Consider the following 27,475-nt stretch of genomic DNA (forward strand, 5'->3'; position numbering starts at 1 on the left):
TTGTTATAAACATGGCTGACAGATTGAGATGTTATTTTTTCTTCTACATAAAAAACCTTATGTGTGTTTGTTTTTCCCAATGGAGCCTGAATGCAACACCAACAAGAGCATGTCAATACTTCTTGTTTTCCGGGAGTCCTTCCTGCGTGTTAAGTCGCTCTAGTGGAAGTCACCATTCTTCTGTTGCAGGTAAATCAAGCTGCCTCTACTCTAACACAGTCATCTTCCTGTAAATACACATCTGTGTCTGCACAGCAAGTCAGTAGAGGAGAACCGAGAGCGGATTTGGCCACACCTAATCAATCACTGACAGATTACTGCTAAAGCCACTTCCATACACATTAAAGAGGGACAAATGCAGAATTGCAACTGAACAAGTTTCTAGTTTGAAGCCAACAGTGGGACTTCCTGGTGATTTATCAAAGTCAGTGCTGCTGAGCGGCACGCCTGTGTGATTGTAGTTCACAGCATACAGAACTGAGGCGCAGCACTGAAAGGAGTGTTTATGCCCTCAGCTGTGGCACTGTCAGCCTTGTGGAATTTACTGTAAATCACATTGCTTTTATTGCAAGATTTAGTAGCTTATCCTCTGTGGGCTCTATTCACTTCAAGCTTGTCCCTATTAGGATTTTAGCCTCAGTCTGTAAAGAGGCTGGGATACACATCTTGAAAAAAATGTGGCAAATCAAGCCTGTAATTTTCTACTTTGTTTTCATCTTTTTTTTTATAATGACTGCACCTCTTTTGTAGTAAAACTGTTTCATTGCTGTGACTAGATTACAGCGTCTAAAGCCAAGAGTGTGTATGATTTCTACTCCCAGATCTCTGTGATGAGTCTGTGATAGCCCAGAGACAGTGCAGCATCTCTGAAAATGATGCTGTTTGCAGCGTTACACCATGAAAATCACATTTGTTGAGTTGTGTTATGGTAGAAAATATAAGTAAACACATTTTGAAGAAAGGAAAACATTTGTTTGCCAGTGGGATTACTCAGTATACAGTATTTCAGTTTTTTTAACATTTGCTTCAACCTGCTGTTATTATTACTCATCAATCGCTGTAGAAAACTACAAAGCATGGATGGTGGAAACAAAAAAGCTCATCAGTTAAATCAAGTGCATGCTCCTGAGGAACAATGCAGTTGGTTTCTCTTAAGTCAATGTTTCTCTGCAGAAACATGCAGCAACATTGCTGAAGTGATCACACATGACATAAGAGTCTGTAGGCAGAAGGTTAAAAAACAGCCGGTCACGTGCCATCTAAAGCCCTAACCTCATTCCTGGGGAAATGAACAATTCCACTGTGTGTATGAATGTGTTTGCAGGAAGGAAGATATAAGCTAGTGTTTTACATTCATTCATTTTTTTTTTTTTTTTTTTTTTTTACTATTGCAATGATTTCTGGTTTGATAAGCCTAACATTACAACATAAAATAGTAATTAAATTTAAAATACTATATTTGTCCCGGGGGGGGGGGGGGGGGGGGGGGGGCAATTCACAGGCAAACGAACAAATGAAGCAAATGAACAACAAATTATAAATACATACAGTAATGAACAGATAACAACAACTATTGGGCAGTAACTGGAAATAAATATATATCTCCACAGAGCTATAAAAAAAACAGTAAATATATACTAAAGCTATGCAAAAGGATGAACACTAATGAATGAACTGACCGTAGTGCAATGATGGATAAGATAAGAAACTGATATCAAATAGAATAAAGTGGAGTAGTGCATTAAGACCAAATAAACAGTTACTATACTCATACTCAAATTGGCTTATTCTGGAGGTGAATGTTTGTTTTTTTTGTTTTTTTTGGGGGGGGTCCAGAAATTCAGCAGCAGCTAAATTTAATCCAACATCCTTTTATCTTTGTAAGCTCACAAAAAAACAAACATAATCTCACACTTTGGTGATAAATTCCCTGACATCAAATCATAGCAATGGCTAACTTTTTTTTTTATTCCTGTATAGGTTTGATCTGTGTCAAGGAGGATTGAAAAGCGTGATGGACATGAACTGTGCTCCCTGCAGCTCTATGTGCGGCTGTCTGCATGATGTGTGTATTGACGTGCTGTAGCAAGAGTTCAGGGAGGCAGCTGAGCAAAATAATTCAGAATGTCCTGCCTGCTGACACAAGGACAAAGGCACAGACTGAACATGCCCATATGAGGAAGGAGACAATGGACGTGGCTACACCTGGAAATGCACCGCTGTTGTTTTTCACCATGACCTCTGCAGCACACAGAGATTTTCACAGGCTGGTCTTACAAGCGTGCGAGACAATCACATCTGATTAAATCAGCTTTGTAGTGTATCAGCAACCTCCTGTATTTAACATCCAAGCTAATTATATCAAACTAATCATTTTGACTAAATTGGCATTTTTTCAAGTTTAAATCTTGGACAATGATAGAATTGTACATTTTGACAACTGACCTTTTCGCATTTTAGAATTCCAAACAGCTTATGTTTCAAATTAGCAATGTACATAAGAATGTATGGAGAAAAATAAAGAGACAAAATAAGGACAGCAGTGTATGAGCTTAAAGTGTCATTGTCCAGAGCAGTTCAGTGGCCATCCGTGTCCTGCCTTATGGGTAGGATTTCTCCAAAGAGCTCGTGCACTTGGAATTAGCATGGTGCAGTCAAGGGAGTACTGAAGGCTGAATCAATGCATCACTCCCAGGGCCTTGGGTATGGATATGATAGGGCATAATGGGGCCCTTTTTTTGTGTCGATCCTCATATCATGCGTGTAACATCGGGGTTCTAATACACAGCTTCCCTAAAGGAGATGAGATCACCCCCCTTTCTCAAGGCTGTGCACAGATATCAGAGATAACAACAATAAAAACTCTGCAACAATCTATCAGTCAAGTTGTTTCTAGAGTTTTTTCCACATACAGAACATATAGGTAGGTAAGATTTTCGATATAAAATCTCCAATTTCTTCAGATCTTCTTCACATCAGAGTAAAAAAATAGTGCTGCAGACCACTGCAGACTTGTTAGTCAAACAATAATATGGCCTGCTGATGATTAGCATTTCTTTATGTGAGGGTAAGAAAAACACAAACACAATCTAAACTAAAGAAAAAAATATTTAAAACAAAAACAAAACATTTCTGGGGCTTTCAGGGTGTTTCGTGAGGGATTATTTCTTTGTCAGGTGCAGTGGCAAAATCTATTATGACTCTAAATGTATTATTTATGTAAGGTGCAGGTGTATTATAGCAAACTCGGTGGCTGTGACTTTATATTTAATTTGGAAGATTGACAGATCCTCTCATAGAACTTGTGTCAAGATAGAAAATACACAAAAGTTGAACTATTCCTTTGAAATTATGGTTTCGTAGAAAAATTAGTAACTCTAATGACACATGGTGAAAGACATTGAGCAAACAAAACATGCTTTTATATATTTTGTGTTATTTGAAATGTTAGAACTAAATAGCAGGAGAAATACCTTGCCGACATACATCCTCTCTGCAGATGAATAAAATGGTTACATCATGCAGATAAAGTTGCCCTGGACAGTGCAGACATGAAGGCTATGCAAAAAACAGGCTGCAATAATATAACATCTTAAATTAAAAAAAAAAAAAAAAGCAGCTGCTCCCAGTGGTGCGTGCAGTCAGGGGGTTCCATTAAACTGCAATAAATCACATAAACTACAACATCACATTGTCATGATAGGCTATTCCTTGAACTGCTGCTCATTAGGACCGATTCTCTTTGAATTTGGCTCGCGCTGCAGAGCGCATGCGCAGTGTGGCGCTTGCTGCTGCCTTCATTCAGTGGAGCAGCTGTCCAGGGTTTGGAATTCCAACATGGCAGAGGCTGTGGTCAGTCTTCCCCTCACTAACTTGGACTGGTTTCAAATAGCGAGCCGCCTAGCTTAACCCAACAGCCTGCCAGACGCTCACGTGCACACTATTAAGGGATCGATGATGCTATAAAGCGTGGCGCTGTCCTGTCACCTCCACAGGTAAGTCTTATTATTCTGTCCATCAGTGATGTTGACAATTAGAAAGAGAAACGGAGCAAGGCGATAGCGTTGCGCACGCGGAGAGAGGCTGTGTCGCGCGTCACGGAGCTGCAGCGCAGTTATTCCGCATTTCCCCGAGCTTTAACCACTTGTCAACGCTTTAATGAAGACTAAATACATGCCACCGAGTTCCGGGAGATGTTTGAATACACAGACGAAACCAGTCTCTTAAAGAACTTTGCTGCAACGGGAAGTTTTTAGCATGTCAGTCTGAATAAAACTTGCCGCGATATCTGCAGGCGGGAGGCGAATAGATGACTTTTCATTGCGCTCTTAGTGGGACAACTGCTGGCAAGTCATCTATTTTAAAAGTAAACGGGAGGAGGCTGGTGGGGGGGCATAACGCTGCTCTCGCCCCTTCCTCTAATAGGCGGCGTGAAGAATGTGTGTTTTATGTCATCCACAGTCTCTCACATGCTTCCTCTCCTCTTGTTCCAACTCGCGCTCGAAGTGACAGGCTGCAGCCGTGAATGTGTGGCTACATATCGCGATCTCCATCCACGGCATTTTACCTCTCTTTTAGATTTTTGATTTTTTTTTTCTCCCAAAAATGTATCCGCATGTTTGTCCGTAAATACATGTCCCAAATGAACAGCCGAGGAGAGAGCAAGGGAGCGTGTGTTTTTTAAACTTGTGAAATCCGATAGCAGAGGGAAAAGTGCCTGTAATGAGAAGCAACCTTTGGAATTCCTCCTCGTGAAAATTCCGATTCTGCCTTTTTTTCCCCTCTCCTTGTGTTTTTAGGCTTGAAGACATGATCACTAGCACCAGTATTTATGGTACGTTCATTTTGAAATTATCATTAATATTGTTATTTGTATTTGTCATATTTGAAAAGAGGGTGTAATTGCAGGGATGCTTTTTGTTTTTGCATGTTTGGCTCTTTTGCAAAAGTTGAGTTGTTTTGTTTTATGGTAAAAAAAAAAAAAAAAAAGGTCAATGAAAGTGTAAAGATAAAGGCACATTATAATTAATATCAAGTTGCACCATAAGTAAGTCAAATAATCTTGTGTAGGTGAAATCATATTTCTCATTTTTATTTACTTTGGTTTCTATTATTTACTTTGGTTTCTATGAGCTACATTTCACCTTTGCTTTCAAATCGCAATACTTTAAAATTATTGCATGCAACCCTAATGATCAGATTATTTCCATAACAGATGTTAATTTAATATTTTTGATGAAGGGTTTTAAATTTAAGCCCACTAACACAAAACTGCCTTCCTTTATTGAGACAGCAAAAAAAGTTTGTATTTAAAATCAATATTTGGCCCTGAAAAAAATTTCCAGAACATGTTATTAAGACAGCTAAATAAAAGAGCCTTATTTTTTGTAATGTATGCCAAGGATTTAGATCAGAATCTGTTGTCACCTCAAGTAGGAATACCTGCTGTCTTTATGAAATTAATTTAATTTCACAGTTTACTAATTTATTTAGTTTATTAATAATTTTGATCAACAATTGTCTATCTGGGGAAAAAAAGCCGATTTAAAGGTTAACGTAGCAGAAAATTACACTTTGGTGAGTTAAGAAAATGTTGATTTTAAAGGTATCCCTCTTTTTGCAATTTAAACTGACTTTAGGAAATCTTGCACCTGGTCTTATTTGAAGTTTCATTTAAGAATATCTTGTTTTTTATCTTGTTGTTGCACTCTCTAACCTGAGAAATAGCATGAATTATAGAGATGCTGTTTGACACTTGGGTAGTAAATGTACCTGAGCACTAAGCATTAGAACAGAAAGTCAGGAGAAGTAACAAGTTGTGTGTTGCTGTCTCTCTCTTTTGCAAACACTTTGCCCTCAGTGAACCTTTTCTAACCTGCACAAAACAATCTACTTAATTGTGTCCACACATTTCATTTGCATGTTTTGCCTGGAGAGGAAATTAACATCATCAGCAGTGAGCTGAAGTATGTTTTCATTCCTCTTCAAAAACTAACAGCATCGCAGCATCCGTCACTCAGTGGTTGAAAAAAAAAGTACATTACAGACACATTCATTATGTTGGAGTGTTTGGTTGTAATGTTTTTTTGTAAAGTGGGTAACTGTGCTAGTCTGGATTTTATGTGTTTTATACTAACCCTCCATCATGCCTGTGTGGGTATTTTTATGAGGAGATGACGTTGACTTGAGTTCAGATATGGATATGAACTGAATTGCAAATAATTGGGATTAACGACTGCAATTGATTCCAGATTTCATGTCTTAGCTATGATATCTATTGTGAACTCCTTAAAAATCAATATGCGTGCATTTTAATATCCAACAAATTGTAAAGGAAATAATGCTTTCTAAGTAAATTTATTTTGAAAAATGTCAAAAATCTTCACAGAAAAGTCAGTCATCTTGCATTTATCAAAGTATTCCCTCTCAGACTTTTTATCTTAAATATTCTAATTATGAAATAAGCCTCACAAGGAGTCCATGTCTGGTCTCCTGCAGCGAGTGAGGTGATTCTTGCAGTTCCTTGTTTAACCCCACACACCTCCGCTGTGCATGGGAAAGCAGCTGACAGCTCTGTTTATTTCTGATAGGAGAGCACTTATGATAGCTATCTAAGCTGTTGCCTGACACGAAATCACTGCGCCCAGTTTGACGACAGATGCTGACCCCGCCTGTTTTCATCACCCCCTCTTTACCGGGTGTCACACATGTTCACACTTTTAAGAGTGGTTGTAAATAATGACAAGAAGTTGTATGATGGAGACAAAATAATTGCACCCACCTTCTTTCGCCTGTTATGAAAGCATGTATATATTATTTTTGTTTAGTTCTCTCAAAGTGGAAGAGGAATTGTTTGCAGATTGTCGCAAAAGCGCAGTTTTCCTCTTTATGGCATAGTTAGTTCCATTTTTTAAGTAAAAAAAAACATATTTGGAGAAAATTATTTTAAAGCATCTTTAAAATTATAGATTTTTTTTTCAAGATTAAAAAGAGATTTTTATTTCTGAGAACAGATTTATCCACATAAATCAAGTAAGGATTGCTTTAATGTCTAACAAGGTTACAGCTTTAAAAACAGTAAAGTTTATTCCTTTCTTTTTCTTAATTAGTTGACATGTTTCCCTTATCCAATTTAGAACTATAAAGTTTATGTGTGAAAAATGCAGCGGCTTTAACTGATCCATCCATGACCTGAAGTGTGAAACACTGCGAGCTGATCGCTTAAATTGACAGCCTGACTGAGACCATTACTACAGGGAGAATGTGTGTATGACAGGTCCAGTTTTTTCTTATGTGCACTAATGATGACAATTAAAGGCGGCTCCTGAATACCCTGAGCCGATTCTGTGTAAACACCTCCTGGGATGACTGCACTGCTGCTGTAAATTGATGAAATAATCATCTTTACTGATGGATCAATTTGTCTTCAACTACAAAAACAATCCCACCCAGCCCCCTTTGACTGAGCTGTGTGAGATCAGTGCAGGATTGCCATCTTGAGCAAATATGTTAAGTGGTGTCTTTTATTTTTCATATAAAAAGTGAGGGAGTCCCCCAATGGAGGAAAAAGACACGCATGAGGGAGAAAAAAAACTCCAATCTGTGTTTTAGGTATTCTACGTGTTCCTCCCACCCTCCCTTCTTTTTCTTCCCCTCTGTCTGTTCATCTTGTATTCACATCTCTGTCGTTTCCCTCATGGCAGCCTGCTATGTTATCTTTGTGTGTTTTCTCTCTCTGCACTGACAATTCCTGCACTGATCTAAGTTAGACTGCATTAGAAAGTGGAGGCAGCTGTCTGTTGCTATACTGAGGGACGTGTTTGCTCTACTGCAAAGATGAAGGTCCATGAATCCTTGACATCCTCCCTTTTTCTCCCCCTCCTCCTCCTCCTTCTACCATCTCATTTAGACACAGCGACTGTCTGCTCAGACTTGTTTTTTTCTTCCTCTTTTCCTCTGAGTGACAGCATATGGCATAGACATTTTCTAAAATGCATGTGCCTACCACTGGCTGCTTGTACTTACCCTTCACATGTCTGCTAGGTACAGGCCCGCCGTGTTATTTCGTCTTCTAAACTTAACAAATCGCCACCAACACATCGCCTTTGGATTTAAAAAAAACACAAATTACTGACAAGGAACCAAAGGGATATTTAGTCTTCTATTTCTCCATATAGTGCAGCATCTGTAAATCCTTTTAAAGGATCTGTGCGTGGATGTTTTGCATGTGATGTTTGCATGCTCTGTTTGCAGATCTGTTTCTTGCTGTACATGTTTTTTTTTATACAATAACCTTTTTTTTTCCAGACAGAACACCTTGCTCTCTTTATCCTTTTTAAGAAACCTATCCTTCACACTTACATTCTATATGTTATTATGTGCCATATGTAATGCACAAGGGGCTTTAAGGGCTTATAGGCTTCACTTAATGACTGATTATAACAGAAACATGTTCATAAGTCATATTTTATGGCAGCTTTATTCAGGCCAAAGCATATCATTTACACAGTGTTGCATTTACCGCCTTAAACTCCTTGTTCTCCTCCTTTCCAACACACTGAAACAGGCTTTGTTTCATCTGAGGTGTCTCTGCACTCACAAGGAGACAAGGCAGCGCAGAGCCTGTGGGGGATTGGCTAGAATAGACAATCCCCAGGTGTACCAAACTAGGTTTAGCACTAAGGCTTTTAATCTGGACTTGTAGGAGATTCATGTGCATTCATAGATTTGCCTCGGTAATTATCATACCCCCAGTGGCTGCCGGAGAGAGACATTTGCCTAAATCACTGATGTCCTCATTACACTGTTTACATTTTAATTAGACATGCTGAAGTCTGGATTTTATTTCTAAGTGGACACAAAGATTCTGAGATGTTTCTATCTTTAGTTTTTGTAGAGAATTACGACACCTGGATTTGTCGCCTGCCTGTAAATTTATGTTTCTCAGTTGTATGTGCATCATGCCAAATATATATATATATATATTTTTTTTTTTTTTACTACAGTTCTTGTCTTGTAGCCTTGTCTGTCTCTACATCCTTCACGGTCATTTATATCTAAGTATCGTTGTCTTATTTGGAGACGCAGAAAACAGTTCTTTTACTTTATATGAACATGAAGACATTATGCCGTATGGTAAAATCTTTAACAAAATTACTTACTGGGTTTTTTTTTTCATGCAGTGAATAACTCTCCTCAAGGACCCACTTTTCAAAATACAGATACTTTGAGGCGTCATTGTGTGTCTGAGTTCTGTTGCTTATCATTGAATAACCTTGGTGAAGAGGTGTTTTTTCTCCTGTCCTCCTTCCAAGGTGTTTTTTTTTTTTTTTTTTTTTATTGCATGCTGTTGGGGAGTTTCATATTGTGAGAGAAGAGGCGAGTGTTTCACAAGGGGATATCAGAGAACGGCGCATAGTTTTCTGTATTGAATTCTTCTTCTTCTTCTAAAACAGTGCCTCACTAATGTGGCAATCAAGGCCAGAACTGATGGACTGTTGTTTGATTTGTAGTTTTTAAAATTTAAATTCCTAAATTTGCCTTGACCCATTCTTATCACGACGACCTCTAAATTATGAGAACACCAAGAGCGTGTGATCCAAGATTCTTTGATTCTACAAACATAAAGCTGGCTCCAAATTTAATTAGAGATCAAATATTAAACTGTAAAAAGAAAAATAGTTTTTAAACTATTTTATATTGGCTCAATATGAAAATGTATTAAGGTTATAATTCATGAACTGAAGTTTATGAATTTAAAAGTAGTTAAAATATGCTTTGAACATAAAAGTTCATCTTTGGATTATTCTCCATTGTCCCATACATCACATCCCATTCTAATGGACATAAATTGATATTTGAGACAATTACCTCCAATGGTGATCAGACATGATGGGAGTCTTATCGCTGTTTTTTTTTTTACTCAGCGATTCATTCATCCTCCGTAGAGTCGGGTGGCTGACAGGTTGGCACGGGGCCAGGTGCTGGCAGAGGGAGACTTGAGTGCCAGGGACGGGAGAGGGTGGGCTGAGGTCTGCTGCCTGATGGTGTGGAGAGTTTGGGGGGGGGGGGGGGGGGAGTACTAGCGGAGGGGAAGGGGGGGGGGGGGCATAGAGGTTTAAGGTGTCAGGCTGCAGCAGCGCAGCAGGTGTCTGCAGTGACACTGAGCAGAGCGGCATGCACAAACATGAGGGAGTACGATTGGATATTTGGGGTTTATCCTGGGATGTTGTATTGTTGTTCTAGTGACTCGTTTATTAAGGTGGAAAATGCTGTGTTAGTTAAGAGCACACAAAACAAGGCTTTGTTTTCCTCAAGGCAGCTGGAATCAAGGTTGAACCTGTTGAGCTGTTCACAGAATTCATATAATATGAAAGAAAAAGAACTTTTTCTCTCCTGATTTTTGCTGGATTATTACATGTTGACAATTCAAATTCGTAAAGAAGTCGCTTTTTTTCCTCCAGCAGTTTCGCTTGCACACTAAGTGAAAAGTCACTAGAAGCCTCCCTGCCTAGCGGGTGGCCTATTTGACAGTCGCTCTAAGAGTCCACACGGAATTAGATTAATTTAAATCACAAAAATAAGAGTGCAAAAAAAAAAAAGGGAGGAAAAAATTGAACGCTCAAGAGTTCAGCATGATCGCAGAGCTTTATGAGGGCTGACACTTCTTTTGTGTTCATTATCAGGAAATCACCTCGGGGAGTCATGTTGACTTTGCATGCTCTAAAATAGCAGGAACAGTGGACTGCCCCGCGTTTGCCTGCTTACTTCCACTTTAGATATCTGGGGAGGAAAGGTGGAAATACAAAACTGAGGGATTCTTTTTGCTGAGAAAAGCTAAACATAGTTTAAACTCTCGTTCAAATCATGTTATTAATCCTTTGGTGCTGCGTCGACCCTGGGCTCTTTGACCCTATGCCCTTTGGGTGCATGTCTTCCCTACTTTTAATTCCCCGTATTTCTTTATACTCCTCACTATCTTTTGGAATAAAAGAAAGCCAAAAAAAAATCTTAATAGAGCGCTGATTGTGTATTGCAACAAAATCTGAAAAAGAACTGCATTTCCACATTGGAAGTTGAAGCCAGTTCATTTGGCCCTCAGTTTGTTTGTGTCCAAAATGATATATGGACTAAAAGATAACTGATTGTTGTACTTTTACCCTTATGCTCTCCTGGTTTAAAGGGAAATGTATAAGCACGATTTCATTGTTGGCATTATTAGGCCTTCAACAGTTAAAAGCAGTGTTTGTGTACTGTACAGAACAATAGCGGATTCATTTACTGGGAGCGTGATGTTCCTGCCGTCCAAACCCTGACTGCTCTGCCTCTCCCACATCTTTAAATGGATCCCATGAGTCTCAGCTCTGTTGTTTCCATTATTCATTTTCCAAACTTCCATGTAGCATGTAGAGGCTAGAGGGGTGAAAAATAATTTTGCGTCTGGTAAAAGAAAAGAGAAAAAAAATGATGTTGAGCAAAGTCCCTGCTTTATGCAAAATGTGGCTGCCTTGGGAGCATGCGAGTATACTGTAGGAGGAGTGAGCGCTTGGGCGAGGGATGGGCTGTATGTGTGTTTGTGTATGTGTGTATCTGCGTGTCCCTGTCAGTCTGTCAGCTAAGGCCCCTAATGTGGCTCCCTAGAGGTACCTGGGGGAGACCCATCTAGCACCCAGTCAGCCTCTGCTGGCGGCCAAGTGGTGACAACGGGTTCCCACAGAGAGAGGAAGTGTCATAGTATGTATGTAAACTAGTGACAGATGACTGGAGACATGTGGCCTGTAGACACCAAGGTCTGAAAGTAAAGCAGTTTTTGCCTCTTCCACTTCCTTTCTTCTGTCTTCCCACTCGAGACTTCAGAGAGCGAGCATCAGGCTCCGGAATACATTGACAACAACTCAAAGACGTGAATAAAACGGATGCAAATCATTTGGCATGAAAAGACAAATGCAATGCGAAAAGGTTTCATTTGCCCTTTGAAAAAGCTTCAGCAAAGGAGTGAGGAGTTTTGTGTGTGTGTGTGTGTGTGTGTGTGTGTGTGTGTGTGTGTGTGTGTGTGTGTGTGTGTGTGTGTGTGTGTGTGTGTGTGTGTGTGTGTGTGTGTGTGTGTGTGTGTGTGTGTGTGTGTGTGTGTGTGTGTGTGTGTGTGTGTGTGTGTGTGTGTGTGTGTGTGTGTGTGTGTGTGTGTGCGCAGAGCATCAGGCAGCTTTTCTAGGCCACAGGTCATGTGGGTCAGTGTTACACTCCCTGCAGCCTCACTTCAACCCTCGGTCTCGAAATAGAACATGCAACGTCACCCAGCCAGGAGGGAGGTAGATTCCAGACCTCAGTGGCCACAGGCTGCACATGTGGAATCTGCTCGTGTAGTTGACCCCAAATGTTTGAAACCCAGAATGCTCCCAGTAGGATATTGTTTTTTTCATGGATACCCAAATGAGCGAGGCTGTACGAACTGCTGTGTACAAAGTGAAACTAGCATACTTAAGACTCTTCACTGTCGGGGCTGTGAGCGATTCATCAAGGGACCACGCTGTAGCCAGAGGCAGATTTTATTAAACAGTATGCACAACCTGTAAGAGAGGATAAACAACAAATGAACTGAGCAGTTGTTGTTTTTATTGACTATTTCAGCCAGCAGCAGGCCGTTTGTCTGCTACTCTCTTTCATTGAGACGGAGGGCTGGCACATGGATGATAGATATTCAACCTAAGAACAGCGAGGAATCAAGCAAGATTCTTTTTCTAAGACGTCAAACAAGCCTTGCAAACCTCGGCCACGAAGCACTTCTTCCATTAGGCTTTATTCTATTTTTGTAGCTAAAAATATTGTTTCCGCTTAAAAGCTGATTTGAAAATCCAGACAGTGACGGCCATAAGTTTGCTTAGTAAAACAATTTTGATTGAAGGCGCATACAGTAAATACTTGGCTGATGAAAATGATTAGAAATAGAATGATTATTTTTGTGTGCATATGTATTTCTCTCATTTAAACTAATGAACCTAGACAGACAGGCAGAAAATCAATAGCTTGACAGGGGTCAATTAAAGGTCATCAATCAGAGCTAAAATGCTAACCTAATTGGAAATTAATATCATAACTTAAAGTGTACATTATGCAAGTCGGTTAACTAAAGAAAACATTAAGTTCACTTTGCTTTTTTAAAGCATTTAAATTCTGCATGTAGAAAATGTATTTAAACTGCTGCAGTCAGATATGGATTCAGTATTTTCTCTTTTTGGCGCAGCATTAATGTATTAGACATTTGATGCATATTTGATAAAGAGTTGGAGAGCATATAAATATAGATTTAGATATGAAGATGGAAAACGAAACAAATAAAAAAAATAAAAAAAAGTCACTTCTTGACCTAAAACATTGGCAGGGAGTAAAAGGCGAACTAATGATCGTGAGCACCTGGCCCTTTTTATACTGCCTGAGAGCAGACTGTGTGTCCAAATGAAACCTGCTCCTGCTTTCTATCCAGGGAAGTACAAATCTATCAGCAAAGATGAGCTTGTGCTCCATTAAACATTTCTGTGCCAAACTGTTTATTGTGAGCTCCAAAGGTGCTATTGTGCCATTCTGTAGTCACATTTTAGCATTGGCTGACCCCAGGTTGTGTATATTGATGAGTGGGATTTGTTTCCTAATAGAATTGTGTCTAATTAATTAGCTTTTAATTGGTTGAACTCTGAACATGCAAATGCAGCAGAATGCAGAACAATGATGACTTTAAAGAGTGTACAGAGCTGCAGATTGAGGTCAGGTGCTATACACCAGGATGTTTATTCTTATTTCTGCTTTGTACTGAAAACATTCATTTCCTTTAAGTGTACTGTGGAGTGTATCAACACAAGCAAGGTGCAAATTTCACAAGAAATATTTGAATCGCTTCTTTCTAAATTTCTGAATTATTTATCCCATTTAATTTCCACAAATGCTTTGAGCCACAGATTAACCTTATTTCTTTCCTTCATTTTATGATCTATTAAGGACATCTGGGGAATACTATCCATCGCACGGCTCTTCTTGATTTCTTGCCTCATTTCTATCAAAGTGCTGAACTCTTTGAAGGCTAACGTTTTCTCACCCACCTGCTTCGCACTCTTTCTATATGAACTCCGACAGCTCCAATCCTCTGCTGCATTAACAAATCACATTGATGCAACTGCAGTGCTGCCCTGCTGCATATAACAGATTGTAGAAGTTTGATGAAAAAGATAAATATTGATTCATATTGATAACTGATTTACATTTTGTAGCTTTCAATTTAATTATAATGCTTACTGTCTTTTTTAAATCAATAGCAACCACAGACAGCTCCTACCATTAAATGGTTAAGAGTGAAAGGCGGGGCACTTTCATGAACACCTCTGCACTTAATGATGTTGATTGATTGTCAATGTTAATATTGATGATGATCATGTCTCATCAAAAGTCACATTCGTGGCACCCAGCGTGCATCCGACATTGCTACATCTGTAGACTGTGTCCCGGGCATAAGATACAATACAACAACACTGTCTATATGCTTTTTAAAGAAAAAGTCTTGCCATTTTTTTAGTTATTTAAGTCACTTGCAAATTTGCTTAGCTTAATCATGGGGCACCTCCTAAACTTTCTAAAAAAGAAGTCATTAATCACATATGCTTATTGTATTATGTCATCTGCGATATTTATTCTTGTGCCTTTCTATCTCTGCCTCCCTCACTAACTCTGTATAGAATCGATCCGTATGATATTTATAAAAGCAAGACATTTTAACTCTACATAGTTTATGGCCTTAATTTGGACTCTGACCGTAGTTTAAAATAGTGAACTATGAACGTGAATCTGTTCATTTTAAGCTTTGTGCTGAACTTTAAGCCAACTCATTTTTCCTGTGGACTTGCACAACACTGTCTGCCTCCTTCTCGACTCAATAATGGACATGATCTGTTTGTGCACAGCCCCCTATAATACATGATCCACCTCTCAACATGCTGTGAATGACACGATCGTGAGATGTACAGTACAGTAAGTGCAGCCGAGTGAGGATTTTTGTCTGTGTAATTTTAATGTCATTTCATGTTTTAAACAGTGTAAATTAATATTAATGAAGGCGATTGAGCCGCTTATGAAGTCAGAAAAGTGAGATCTGATCATAAGAAATGATCGGGGGTGAATTTGGAAACGCATCATCTAGCAAGGTCTGTGTTAGTGTGTGTGTGTGTGTGTGTGTTATGTGCACGTGTGTTTCTTATTTCTTCATGTTACCTGATCGGTCAGTTCTGATAGAACGGTTTAGCTGATGGATAAATGGTGCTCCTTTGGTTTTTGAAGTTAATAGCCTCTGTGATTTAATGCAAAGGCTTCCACAAGCATTGGCTGTTAGACAAACAGTAGAGTATTCATGTTATCATTGTTTGCTTCTTCTTTAAAGATTTTATTTTTCTTGTATTTGTATTGTATTTTTTGCTTTTTATGCCTTCATTTGACAGACTACACAGTAGATAAACTCTAAAATTGGGGGGAGAGAGAGAGGGGGGGTATGATAAGTAGGAAAGGAAAGCAAATGTGTCTTGCTAAATTATTAGTGTTTTAAGCATTGACTAGTTAATAGCTGAAATTATTTCATGTCCTGATTAATCACATGCTATTTTGTCCCTTTAGGAACACCGTGGATAAACCTCCGCAGTGTGTGCCTCATTTCACATTAAAAAACTCAGACAGCTTAGTTGAGGAGTCTAAATTGTGGATGTCAAATATTTTAATTTGTATTTTTGTAGGTTTTGTTAAAAACATTAAAAGGAACAGCCTATCATTTTTAATGATGACAATTCAAACTAGAGATGCACCATTTTTTCAGTTCCGATCTGATTCCATTACCCATGTACTGTTACCAATACTGATTCCAATTCAATTATCACTACTAATAATGTTGTTGTTGTTGTTGGTGTTATGTGTAAGGCTAGACAAAGCTGTAGTAAACCTAGCATTGCATGGCTGGCTACACATACAAACAGGAAGCAGCAACAACTGTTTTTAAAATGGTTTTAAAATGTAATCTTTTAAACAGACTGAACTTCTTACAGTTCAGTCTGAATGTTTTTTTAAACTGAGACTGGGTTAACTGAGAAAGCTGCACAGCGCTCTTTTTTTGATCATTGACTTGGAATGAGCCTGTCAGTCTGATATCCGATACGTAAATTATGTTGATATACCAACATAAGATCGGGTGTGTCCCATCTCTATTTCAATCACGCGATTAAAAATGCGATTAAGCCATAAAATTAAGATATTAATCATGAGTAAATGTAATCGTTTGACGGGCCTGTAAATAAAAGAAAAATGCATCTTTATTTCTGCAACAATGAAGCATTCTCATTTGATTTAAATTGACGGTGACATGTTTGAACAGTGAATAATTGTTCCGTCAATCAAAGACTTGCAATGTTTTTGGTTAAGATGCATGACTAGAAAAGTTATATTAGATTCCTTTCAAAACCAAACTTTCTTCTGAAAGTGAAAATCTGGAAACCAGCTCCTCAGTTTCGTCCAGAAGATTCCACCTTAGCTCTTAGAAGCCATTGTTTGCCAGTGGGCGAACCAATCTCCTCTACAGCTCTTTCCTTGTAAAAGTTCGCCTTTATGGCTTCACTACTTCACTTCAGTAACTTTATTACAGTATAGCTGAGAGATTTCTATTTCATATTGACCTAAGATTGCTTCAGTTGTCTCATTTCACCTTTTGCTTGGCCTGTGTTGGAGAAAGTGACCTTCTTTGAGACTTGCAGTCGATAGCAGAGAATGCTTCAACAGAAAAGCTGGCGGTGGTTGCAGGCAAACATCCCTTTTCCTTGTTCACTTGGTTATTTTCAATTTCAGTTCAATTTAAACTTTTAATCAGTTTATTGGGTGGGAAATAATAAATAGAAAGGATAACTCTGGCTTAGCTTGTCTATATTTAAAAATGCTTTTCAAAACTTCGCATGTAGAGTTGAGACACATTTCTGTGAAACTTGTGAAACAAAATGGTCCTTCAGTAGATAAAATGGCATCTATTAAACAGGAATGTTTCTGTTGTAAATAGCTGTTTGGGATTTATTGTCAAGCCAACAATTCTTTGTTAGAAAGATTCTTAACAGAGCAGAATTTCTCAGAAAGGTTGACGTCATGCCACTGGCTACAGTATATAGCGAGTTTTTTGGTATTAAAAAAATACACTTTTGTTAGGCATTTTCATTCACGATCAGAAGGTGAAAAATTTGATTTTTTATACAATGTCATTTCCTTTGTGTCTTTGCCAGGTTAACATGGCTGTAAAGTGTAATGGCCGCACTTGTGAAGTAATCACAGTTGTGAATCGGACCAGTGAACAAGATGATCTGTTAATTTTCGGGGGTGGGGGTCGCCTGTTGGTTTGTTGCTTCTACTGCCTTAGAGTCAAAATCAAAATGTGAAAATCCCACCAATTTTTCCTTTTTTGTGTGCCTCTTTGATCATCTTCCTTGGGGTAACAGGACTTTTGGGAATGAAGATGTTAGCGAGAAGCTTTTGGTCAATGAGCCTTCATGTAGCGAGGTCACTATTGGCCTCTCTACTCTTTTGAAGTGTGTAAGTGATCCCCTGAGAGGCAGAGCAGCCAAGTTCACAGAGGCTCAGAAAAAAAAAAACACTACCTCTACTGTACAAGTTTCACCAAGTACTCTGATTCAATGACTTTTATTCTTCTAACTAACAAGCCATTTGAGTATTCATCAGTATTATGCACTACAGAACACTCTGAAGCCTGTCTCCTGTAATTGTCTTTCTTCTATTCAGTGTACAAGTTCCCCTTGTGTTTGGAGAGCTGTTAGTTTAGCATGTGTGTGAATTTAGCTGTACTCATGGTAGTAATGGAAGACGTAGCCTCGGGGGCCTCTTGGCCTGAAGAGTCCTGGTTTAATTAGCATCAGTAGACAGCGAAATGACGGCTCAGAGAATCCCTCAACCTTCACATTTTACTGTACAACTCTGAAATTCAAGAAAAACGCACTCGCCTCAACACGCTTTATCACCAGGTCAATCCAAATCTCTCAGGACTATAGGATGTCCAAGGTTTATGACAAATTCAAGTCTAACATCCATGTAAACATGCTAAAAAACATTTTGACATTTTTCAACATCTTTTACAAATCGTGTCTTCCTCTCTCTCATTTTGTTTCTAACAACAACCTTGTAGATTTCTATGAATTATCATACTGTGTACCAAACTGTTAGAAAATTTGGAAGAAAGCCCATTTATTTTTTACATGCCGGGTCTCCAGACTGGTTGCACAGTGGTCAGTTCACTGACTACTGATAATGATATCAGGTAGACTTTTATTTTGTATAAGCCATGGAAATTAAAATAACAGTTTCCCTCAAACAGCATGAAAGTGGCAGCTCTGCATGTTTCAGGAACCATGACTGACACCGCACACTCTACAATATGACGCATCTGCACATCACATTTGTGATGGTGAAACAGTATAAACTGTATATATGGTTCAGCCATACTTTACTAGATTATATTTTGAATTTTAAAAAAAACAAGGACGCATTTGTGCAGCTAAATTTGCAAAGATGTCTAAGTGTAAATATCCTCTGAATAGTTTCAGATTCAATTATTGAAATCATCGACGGCCTTTTGCCTGCAAACAATTTCAGTTCATTTCTGTTACAAGCATTGACAGCTGCTGTAGATTTATACACTTATCAGATGTTTCAGTCTGACTGGATCAAGTTCTCCACTATATTGTGTATAACATAAGGAGGCTGCAGGAGTACCACCACTGCAGATAAGACTGGTTTTATGTACTGTGGCTATTTTGGAAGTATTTAGAGGTGAAACCAGTGGCAGTGAATCATCTTTTTGGAAACAAGGCTAGTGCTAATACAATTTTTGTACAATTCTGAACAGAAATAATCAATCAACTTTTGAACAGCTTAGTGGCTAAACGCATTTCAGTTTGTGAAATGTGGCGCTGGCCAAACAGCTGCAGAAACCACACAAAAATTTGCCTGCACAGAGTGGGTGGGACAACAAACTTTCTATACATGAAGGTGAAGCTCCCTTATTGAGTTAGCTCAATAAGGGAGCAAAAGTGATGAAAGTGATGAAATAAGCAATATAGCACAAAAATCCTCTGTAACTACCATATTTCAGTCATTAGCTGATCGTATTATCAATAAACAATTGACAGAGGTTAGATGTCTGCATACATATCCTTAAGAAGAATATATTATAAGTATCATTAAGTATAGAATACAAATACAAGGGTTGGGGGTATCTTGTTATGACAAAAGCCACATAGAGGCTATAGTCCTCATTGCAGCAGTAAACAACTGACCTCAGCTCTGCTTGTTATCTTCCACTCTCCTGTCCTATCCTATCAAGGCAAATAAACAAATACAAAAATTAAACAACAGTGTTATTGATATATATATATAGATATATATATATATATATATATATATATATCTCCACACAGTATGTCTAAGCTTCCAAATAATATCCCCCCTTTGTGAAAAATGGTAGAATTCTCTCCCATTTAGAATGTGTATTTCACGCCGTGCTGTGTGTTAAACACTGTGTCAGACAACCACTTCTGCTATTTACTGGCACCTGCGTTTAGTAATGCATGTGTTGAGGGGAGAGAGAGAGAGAGAGTATGGAATATTTTGAGCTCGTTTCCCACAATTGCCTGCCGACATTCAGGTCCTGAAGCAGAGTTTTGTGCGACATAAAATCTCATCCTGCTTTATTATATGGGCAAAAAATATCAGAATCTTAGCTGTGTAAAATTTAGAAAAAAGCTTTGTTTTAGGACTAGTTGAAAATTGTATATGACACCCTGCTGCAGTGGTTACAGGCTTTGAAAAAACGTTAATGCTGATGGTCTTATTTGATTTGTACAGCAACTTATAAGGAGAAACCTATATTAGTTTCAGTCTTTTTTTAAATCATCTCAAAACTCCTTACAGTAGCTTTGAGTAAAATGTATCTCAGATGTAGTGACAGCTTTATTATGCTTGTTTATATTCATAATGATACTTTTGCCACTTTTTGTAATTCTTCATCGAAGAAAGCTTTTTTCGTCGATCATTTTTATGTAAATCGGATTTATTCTGAATCAATACACCCATTACTGATGTCTTACATGTTGTCATTTGAAGATGTAAGTGATGTTTCATTTTTCACTTATAAAAGGTAGATCAGCTCAGTCGATCCTCCTAATGTCACTGAGAATATCTCAATTATTTTACACAGGAAGTTCAATGGCAGACAGACAGATCAAATACAATGCACATAATCCAAGTTAATGTTTGTACTGTCATTTTGGATCTACGATTGCTAAAGAAACCAGTGGCATCTGTGGTCTTTTGTAGCATGGAGACGTGTGGTAATTTGCTGCCATGGGTGGTCAGGCTGAAATGTATGGGCAGCAGGCCCCGAAAAGACAGTGACTGAGGGAGGCATATCTTTTCTAAATGAGGGGTTAAATGGCACCCTGCCATCTAAAGATTGGAATTACTGCCACATGGAGCTCTAAATTGAGTTTAAATAGTCCTAACTTGATATGTGAGATGAATGGAACTCTGAAGCCATACCGATTACCATTTCACATTGTGTGAGAATGTTTCGCCCCTCCCACACTTAAAATATTGCTGCTGAATTTCAAAATGAGCTTGTTTTTATTTATAAACGCAATTACTGTGTGTCTGCAATATTTGCACGCTTGTCAAGTGGAGGGGCCTGTGTTCGCAGAAAAAAAAGCAAAAGCTCCAATAATTATGTTTACGTCCAGAGATGAAAATCCCAGGGTTGTAATGATCAGTAATTATAAATACTTTTCAGCATGTCTGTGGCCTCAGTTGGGACTATTGTGGGGTGTGAAGTGTAGAGTTTTTGCAGTTTAATTATGACATTGTACATGACTAAATGTACCAGTCTGCTTTGGCTTGGCAAAACACTTCCAGAGCATAATCACGTTCAAGCCTGACTTTAAAGAGCTCATTACAGTTAGTTTTCTAAAGAGCGGCTTATTAAACACAGTTACCTAATAGGCATCTTTGGTGGTGCAAATTGGTAAAAATGGTAATGAGTCTGATTAGGCCACATTTCAATTAGGACAGCTTTCACTTCCCTCTTCTCACAACCCTCCCACCTTCCCCTCCCCCGAACTGAAAAAAAGGGGAAGGAAAGTCCAGCTCTTTATGCTTGGGAATCCTCCTGGAAGGCATTTTTCCCTCCCTCTTACTCTCTCTCTCTCGCACACTCATGCACTCACATAGAAAAGGGGAGGTGGGGGGTTGGGGTGAAGAAAACCGCTCTGCCACCTCTGTGTTTCCTTTCAGCAGCACAGTAATGAATAGAGAACTGTGCAAGCGGCGGTCCAATTTACGCACTGGGAAATTGGATGGACAGAGTTGGAGGCCTATTCTTGTTTGCTTAAAAACGGGCCCAGGCTACCAGATTAATAGTTCCCAAAAAGGTCAGCATCTTCTGTTTCATTGCTGATCACTGAACCAGAAATTAAACACTGTGTTATAGCATAACACCATAGCATCAAATGTCAATAAAAAAGGTATAAAACATATTTAACATAACCCCAGATAAGAATTAGATTAACCCTAGACCAAAAAATACCATTTCCCTATATTACTATCATATTAAATTCACCATAAAGGATTACTCAGATCCATGAATTGACAATCACAATAGTCCAAACAAAGGCTGTATTTGTTAGTGGTTGATTAGGGGAATCTGAGCCTGAGCCCTGAGGCGATCTGAAAACATTCCGCTAATGGAGTGCTCTGTAATTATACCATTTCAAAGTAAGACAAAGGAACCTGTGGATGTTGTATTCGAATTTTCCAGGCAGGTGGAATAAAGGACAACATTTAACGCTAATTTAAGAGTAAAAAAAATCATTATGCAAATGTACTAATGCTAATGTGTGTTTATTTATGTGCTTGTGTTTGAATGCATATTTGTGTGTGAATGCATCATTATCCATTCCATTACCTCTCTTAAGTAGATGTCATTCTCGTAGACATATCTGAACCGTTTTATACTTTACATACATTGAAAACAATAACAAATGGAAATTCAATTGTGCATGGCTTTTGTACAATACTGGACCTCTTTTCTTATTTAACTTGGTTTAAAAATTGTATCTTTGTTTTTCTGCGTAGGCTGTGTATAAATAGAGAATACTTTTTTACCTGTAGAAAGCCAGAAGCCTCTAAATCCAAAGGTTCAAGTTATTTTTGGTATATAAAGTAAACGCCTGTCTTAAGACCTGTTCTGTGTTTATGTAATCACCTTGGAAGGTTTTCATTTCATACAATACCTGATGCTCAGAGATCTCAAGTCCCACTGCAAGTAGCACTTCTTTGATTGTCCAAAGTGGCAAATTGTTCATAAAGGATAAGTATTAAGCCGTATGTATATGTGTCATTGAAAGAAAACAAGACTGGAGTGTTAATGAACCCAAGTAAATGATTTGCAAAAAAAAAAAAAAAACATTCTTAACCTTGAACCGTGGTGTAGGAAAAACTGAATGGCAAGATGATCAATTGCTGTTTCCCAATGCTGTTTTTTGTATTTGGAGATTATCATTTTTCTTTGCAGTATGTGGAATACACCATGTCTTTATACATTTATTTGGAAGGTCTATTAATGTACAGTAGATATGAGATAAAATACACATCAGGTGTGTTTTACAGGCTGCACTGAAAATCATATTTCAGCATTAGAGTCTTACCTTCACTTTACAACCACCTACAGACCTAACACAAGAGCTGACCTAGAATATAGTGGGTGGCTCATACTTCATTGAATGCACATGGGTCTAAAGCAGCAGCCACTGAGACTTACCTTTGTTATTCTCAAGGGTACCATTCATACATTATTCTGTAGTTCATACAAAACTCGAGCAAATTGGGTTTTGATTTGCATAGTAGATAATTACATGTTTCTTTTAATTTTGTAATCTGTGTTGTAGTCCCCATGACAATATAATCCACTTTCATATTCTATTTTCAGTATGAACCTTTCTGTTCCAGCACAGTATGGCTACCATATTTGCCTGCCTGGGCTTTGCCTCCAGTCCTTTTTCTTAATCATTAGCTTGGATGGTTGACAACCATGTGAGGCATAGCATGGATCCTTTTGACTAAAACCTTGTAAATTAACACAATTAGTGCAGCATCATCCTGCTAATTAGCTCCTGGTGTCTAGTGTGGCGGATGGGCAAATTGCTGGGAGGGAGTCAGAAGGGAATCTGCAAACACAGCGTTTGTGATCTGCCTCTGGACACAGGCTGTTTGCTGCCTAAATCCTAAAGTACCTAGAGTAGAAATAAAAGTAGAGTAGAAATCATTGCAGTGTATTGCCAGACTAGCAAAGGCATGTAACATTTTAAAGACATGGGAAGTTCAACTAAATACATAGCCTTTAATATGTTCTTTCAGCTTCTCATGAGATTAGCGTAGATTAAAGATGAATAACTGAAGTATTTCTGATTGTTTTGAGCTGTAAACCCTAATAATGTGAATTATTTGGAGGGTAAATTATCCCAGGATAATCCAAAACTGAGTTAAAGATGACAGCATGGTTAAAAACCTTTATTTCCAGATTGACTTTGGGGTTTTAAATGATTATTTATGTCATTCAAACTCTTAAGGCCATACAGAGAGGCTGAGACAGGCTGTAGAGAAAAAGACAAGTGAAGCATGTTTTTTTCCCCTTCCCTCACTCTGTGGACTGGGAAGCAGTAGGCAGACTGAATGTGGATGTAATTCATGCTGGGCTGAGGGGTTTGTCTGATGAAAGCAACAGAGCGCTGCCAGGGAAGATTGCTTTGCTGCTCTCTTCCAAGCAGGTTTGAAACGGTCTCAGAATGCCTCAGATGAGGGTTGGATTATAGACTGACCTGCAATGTCTGTGTCATTCTGCACTGTGTTGGGTGGATTATACCACACCAAGCAGGTGTCTGGACCGTCATGCTCATACTGGCAGTGATATGTGTTCTGTTAGCATTGTCTGTTGATCATATAGAACACATTTGGAAATAGTATATTGAATTATAAGATTTTTTAAGAGAAAAAATTTCTTTATGCATTTTCTTTTTTGATTTCAATAATGTTTACACCCAATTAATGTATGAAGGGTTTTTCCACAATATGACTTTGAACATTTACAAATATAATTTAGCTATTACAATGCTGATTAACTGCCAATGTCTTTTCCTTATTGGGGTATCTAGGTCTAAAGATGCAGTGGACCCCAGAGCACACACAATGGGCAGAACAACACTTCGACATCTCATCCACCACCCGCTCCCCTGCACACAAAGTAGAGGCCTATCGGGGGCACTTACAGCGAACCTACCAGTATGCATGGGCCAACGACGACATCTCCGCACTGACTGCCTCCAATCTGCTAAAGAAGTATGCAGAGAAGTACTCTGGGATCCTAGAGGGCCCAAATGAAAGAGCCCTGCTGTGTTCCTACACTGATGGCACCACCGGACTCATGAATGGACGAAAGTCAGAGAATGAGTCCTGGCAGGAGGGGATTTACCCAATGAACTGTGCTCCAGATGTTATATCTGTGAGCAAAGCTGGAATGACAGCTGCCCTACCCCCTACAGATGTGTCTGCTAGCATAGGCAGTTCCCCAGGGGTGGCCAGCAGCTTGTCTGAGCCGAGTTATTCCAGCAGTAACTGTGGGAGCCACACAGCCACTACTCTCCACTCGGGCCTCCCCTCTCAGGAATATACTGCCAGCTACAATGGCTCCTACCTGCATTCTAGCTACAGCAGCCAGAGTACCCCAGCCCTCCCCTCCCCACACCCCTCGCCTTTGCACAGTGCTGGTCTCTTACAACCACCTCCCCCGCCTCCTCCCCCTAGCTTAGTGCCGAGCTACAACACTGGGTCTCCAAACCTTCCCAACTACAATTATCCTTCAACAGGGTATCCTTCTCAGACTGCTGTTGGCCCTGGTTATAGCCCTGGGGGAGCACCCCCTCCTTCTGCTTATCTGCCGTCCGGCATTGCAGCTCCTACCCCAATCCCCCCCTCCACACTCCCTGGCTATACCTACCAGTCCCATAATCATACACCAATTGCACCAACACCTTTGAATGGCAGCACATCCAACTCATTAAAACGAAAAGCTTTCTACATGAGTGGACATGGAGATATGGATTCCAGCTATGGTAATTTTAACTACAACCAACAGCGCTCTTCACAGAGCCCAATGTACAGAATAGCAGACAGCAGCCTCTCAGACTCAAACAGGGGCAATGGCTTTGATAGAAATCCTGAGGCTTCGTCTTTAGCGTTCAAGCCAACAAAGCAGCCAATGTCCTCTGAACAACAACGAAAATTTATGATACACTCCGGCAGAGCTCTAACTCCTCCATCCTATGGAACAACCAAAAACTCTGTGGGTGATCTCAGAACTGGCGAGTCCTTCAACAAGTTTGGATCCCCAATCATGAGCGAGCATACTGAAGAGCACAGACAGCACCTCTCTCACTCCTTAACAGGGCCCGACAATAGTTCGGCTACCTCCTCCATCCATGCTGCAGAAGAACAACTAAAAAACAGTGACTCCAACTTGGTTGAGATGGTGACTACAGAAATCCTGCAGCAGGGTCCTCCAGTGGACTGGAGTGACATTGCCGGTCTTGATATGGCCAAAGCAACCATTAAAGAGGAGATATTGTGGCCAATTCTAAGGCCAGATATGTTTAGTGGACTTGCCACATTACCTCGGAGCCTCCTTTTATTTGGACCTCAGGGAACTGGTAGAACGCTTCTTGCCCACTGCATGGCCACCCAACTGGGCGCTGCTTTCTTGCGACTCAGCAGCTCAGCTCTGGTGACTAAGTGGCTTGGGGAAGGGGACAAGATCATCCAGGCTTCATTCTTAGTTGCTCGTTGTCGCCAACCAGCGATAGTGTTCATCAGAGAGGTAGACTTGCTGTTATCAGCCCAGCTCAGCGAGGAGAGTCCAGTGAATCGCCTCAAGGCTGAACTCCTCATGCAGCTTGATAGTATCCTGACCTCTACTGAGGACCATATCCTTGTGGTCTGCTCCACCAACAAGCCTGAAGAGATCCCAGATTCCCTACGGAGGTACTTTACCAAGCGACTGCTCATACCCTTGCCTGATGGGACGGCACGACACCAGATAATCAGCCAACAGCTCTCACAGCACAACTACTGTCTCAGTGACAAAGAAATGTCACTACTGGTTCAAAGGACAGAAGGCTTTTCAGGACTGGATGTGACTCAGCTGTGTCAAGAGGCTGTGGTAGGTCCTCTCCATGGTATTCCTGGAACGGACCTGTCAAGTATTCATCCCACTCAGATGAGACCAGTCTCTTACCAAGACTTTGACAATGTGTTTTGCAAATTCCAGCCAAGCATATCACAAAAAGAACTAGACATGTACACTGAGTGGAATAAAATGTTTGGTTGTAATCAATAAAGGGGACCCATCTAACAACATTTCTTACAAACAGTTGAGTACAAGTAAGTGTTTGTCTTTCAAGCAAAAATAACAGTGGTTACATTAACATACCATTTAAAGCAAAGGGACTGTGCTTCAATGCTTTAAAAAGGGGATGCCAGTTTAGATATGAAAAAATGATAACACTTAAATGCTTCATATTGCAGTCCCCATGTACTCATTTAAACTCAAACAAGTGGGAGAAGATGCCCCTGTTTTTGTATATACACATATAAATATAAATATATACATACTATTCTGCTGATCTTGAGATTTAGTTGCTATCAAGTGCCTGAGGTGGTGCTGTCTAGGTTTTTTTTTTTTATTTCTTTTTGCCTCACAATCTCTGTTGGTGACGTGCTAATATGAAAAAGCTTTAAAATGAGACAAAAAATGTGCTTTCTCTTTTCCATTAGAACAATGTTCTACAGCTGTGTCTGTTTTGTGCTCTCTGTGAACAGTTGTAGTTAATTTCAGAAAAAAATGACATTTATCGACTTATTTACATTTGGGCTTTTTTAACAAACACAGGTTTTATGTATGTCTTAATCCTTCAATAAAATAACATCATCATACTTGGTTGCTGTAAGAGCCTCTCCAGTGTGGATGAATTAAAAAAAAAAAGTATAAATAACTTTACAATGTGACTTCAATTCAAACAATAAATTACTCTGTTATTGCTGTTAAAATATTATTACAATAGTAAATCACAGTGTTTCAAGTAAATCCAACCATTACTTCTGTTGATGTTCTCCATTTGAAAACTCAGGAAAGTGATACTGATATATATATATACACTGTATAGTACCTCATTAGTTTCTGTCAAACACACTACACGAGCATTTGGCTTGTATTTGAAATTCCATCAACTAACATAAAAGGCTATACAATACCTCAAAAAGCTCAAGATTAAATGTGAAGGTTTCTGCAATGAATGTATAAGAA

At 39.2% G+C, this 27,475-nt stretch overlaps 2 protein-coding genes and 1 long non-coding RNA gene across 4 annotated transcripts in view; 2 read left to right on the forward strand and 1 right to left on the reverse strand.

The window, feature by feature from the left end:
* The window catches only part of slc38a11 (solute carrier family 38 member 11), a 127,386-nt gene that overhangs the window by 94,718 nt on the left and 5,193 nt on the right, over positions 1 to 27,475 (forward strand). The window lies entirely within an intron of this gene.
* Positions 1 to 27,475, reverse strand: part of LOC306832362 — a 96,835-nt gene that overhangs the window by 32,133 nt on the left and 37,227 nt on the right. The gene's annotated exons all lie outside the window — the stretch shown is intronic.
* fign (fidgetin) lies at positions 3,806 to 26,631 on the forward strand. 2 transcript variants are annotated; one of them, XM_079357908.1, is made up of 3 exons: positions 3,806 to 3,995; positions 4,800 to 4,834; positions 24,273 to 26,631. In XM_079357908.1, exons 2-3 carry the CDS (start codon positions 4,810 to 4,812, stop codon positions 26,507 to 26,509), a joined length of 2,262 nt encoding a protein of 753 aa, XP_079214034.1. In that variant the 5' UTR covers positions 3,806 to 3,995; positions 4,800 to 4,809; the 3' UTR covers positions 26,510 to 26,631. The 2 variants fall into 2 exon arrangements, with proteins under 2 accessions (XP_079214034.1, XP_079214035.1); XM_079357909.1 differs by lacking the exon at positions 4,800 to 4,834.

This window comes from Symphodus melops (assembly GCF_947650265.1).
Source record: "Symphodus melops genome assembly, chromosome: 12".
Lineage (NCBI taxonomy): Eukaryota > Metazoa > Chordata > Actinopteri > Labriformes > Labridae > Symphodus > Symphodus melops.

Excerpts from the sequence above, each read along its gene's own strand:
- fign (XM_079357908.1), top strand. The coding sequence starts at position 4,810 with ATGATCACTAGCACCAGTATTTATG. Across the intron at positions 4,835-24,272 it reads CACTAGCACCAGTATTTATG|GTCTAAAGATGCAGTGGACC; the intron begins GTACGTTCATTT and ends TGGGGTATCTAG.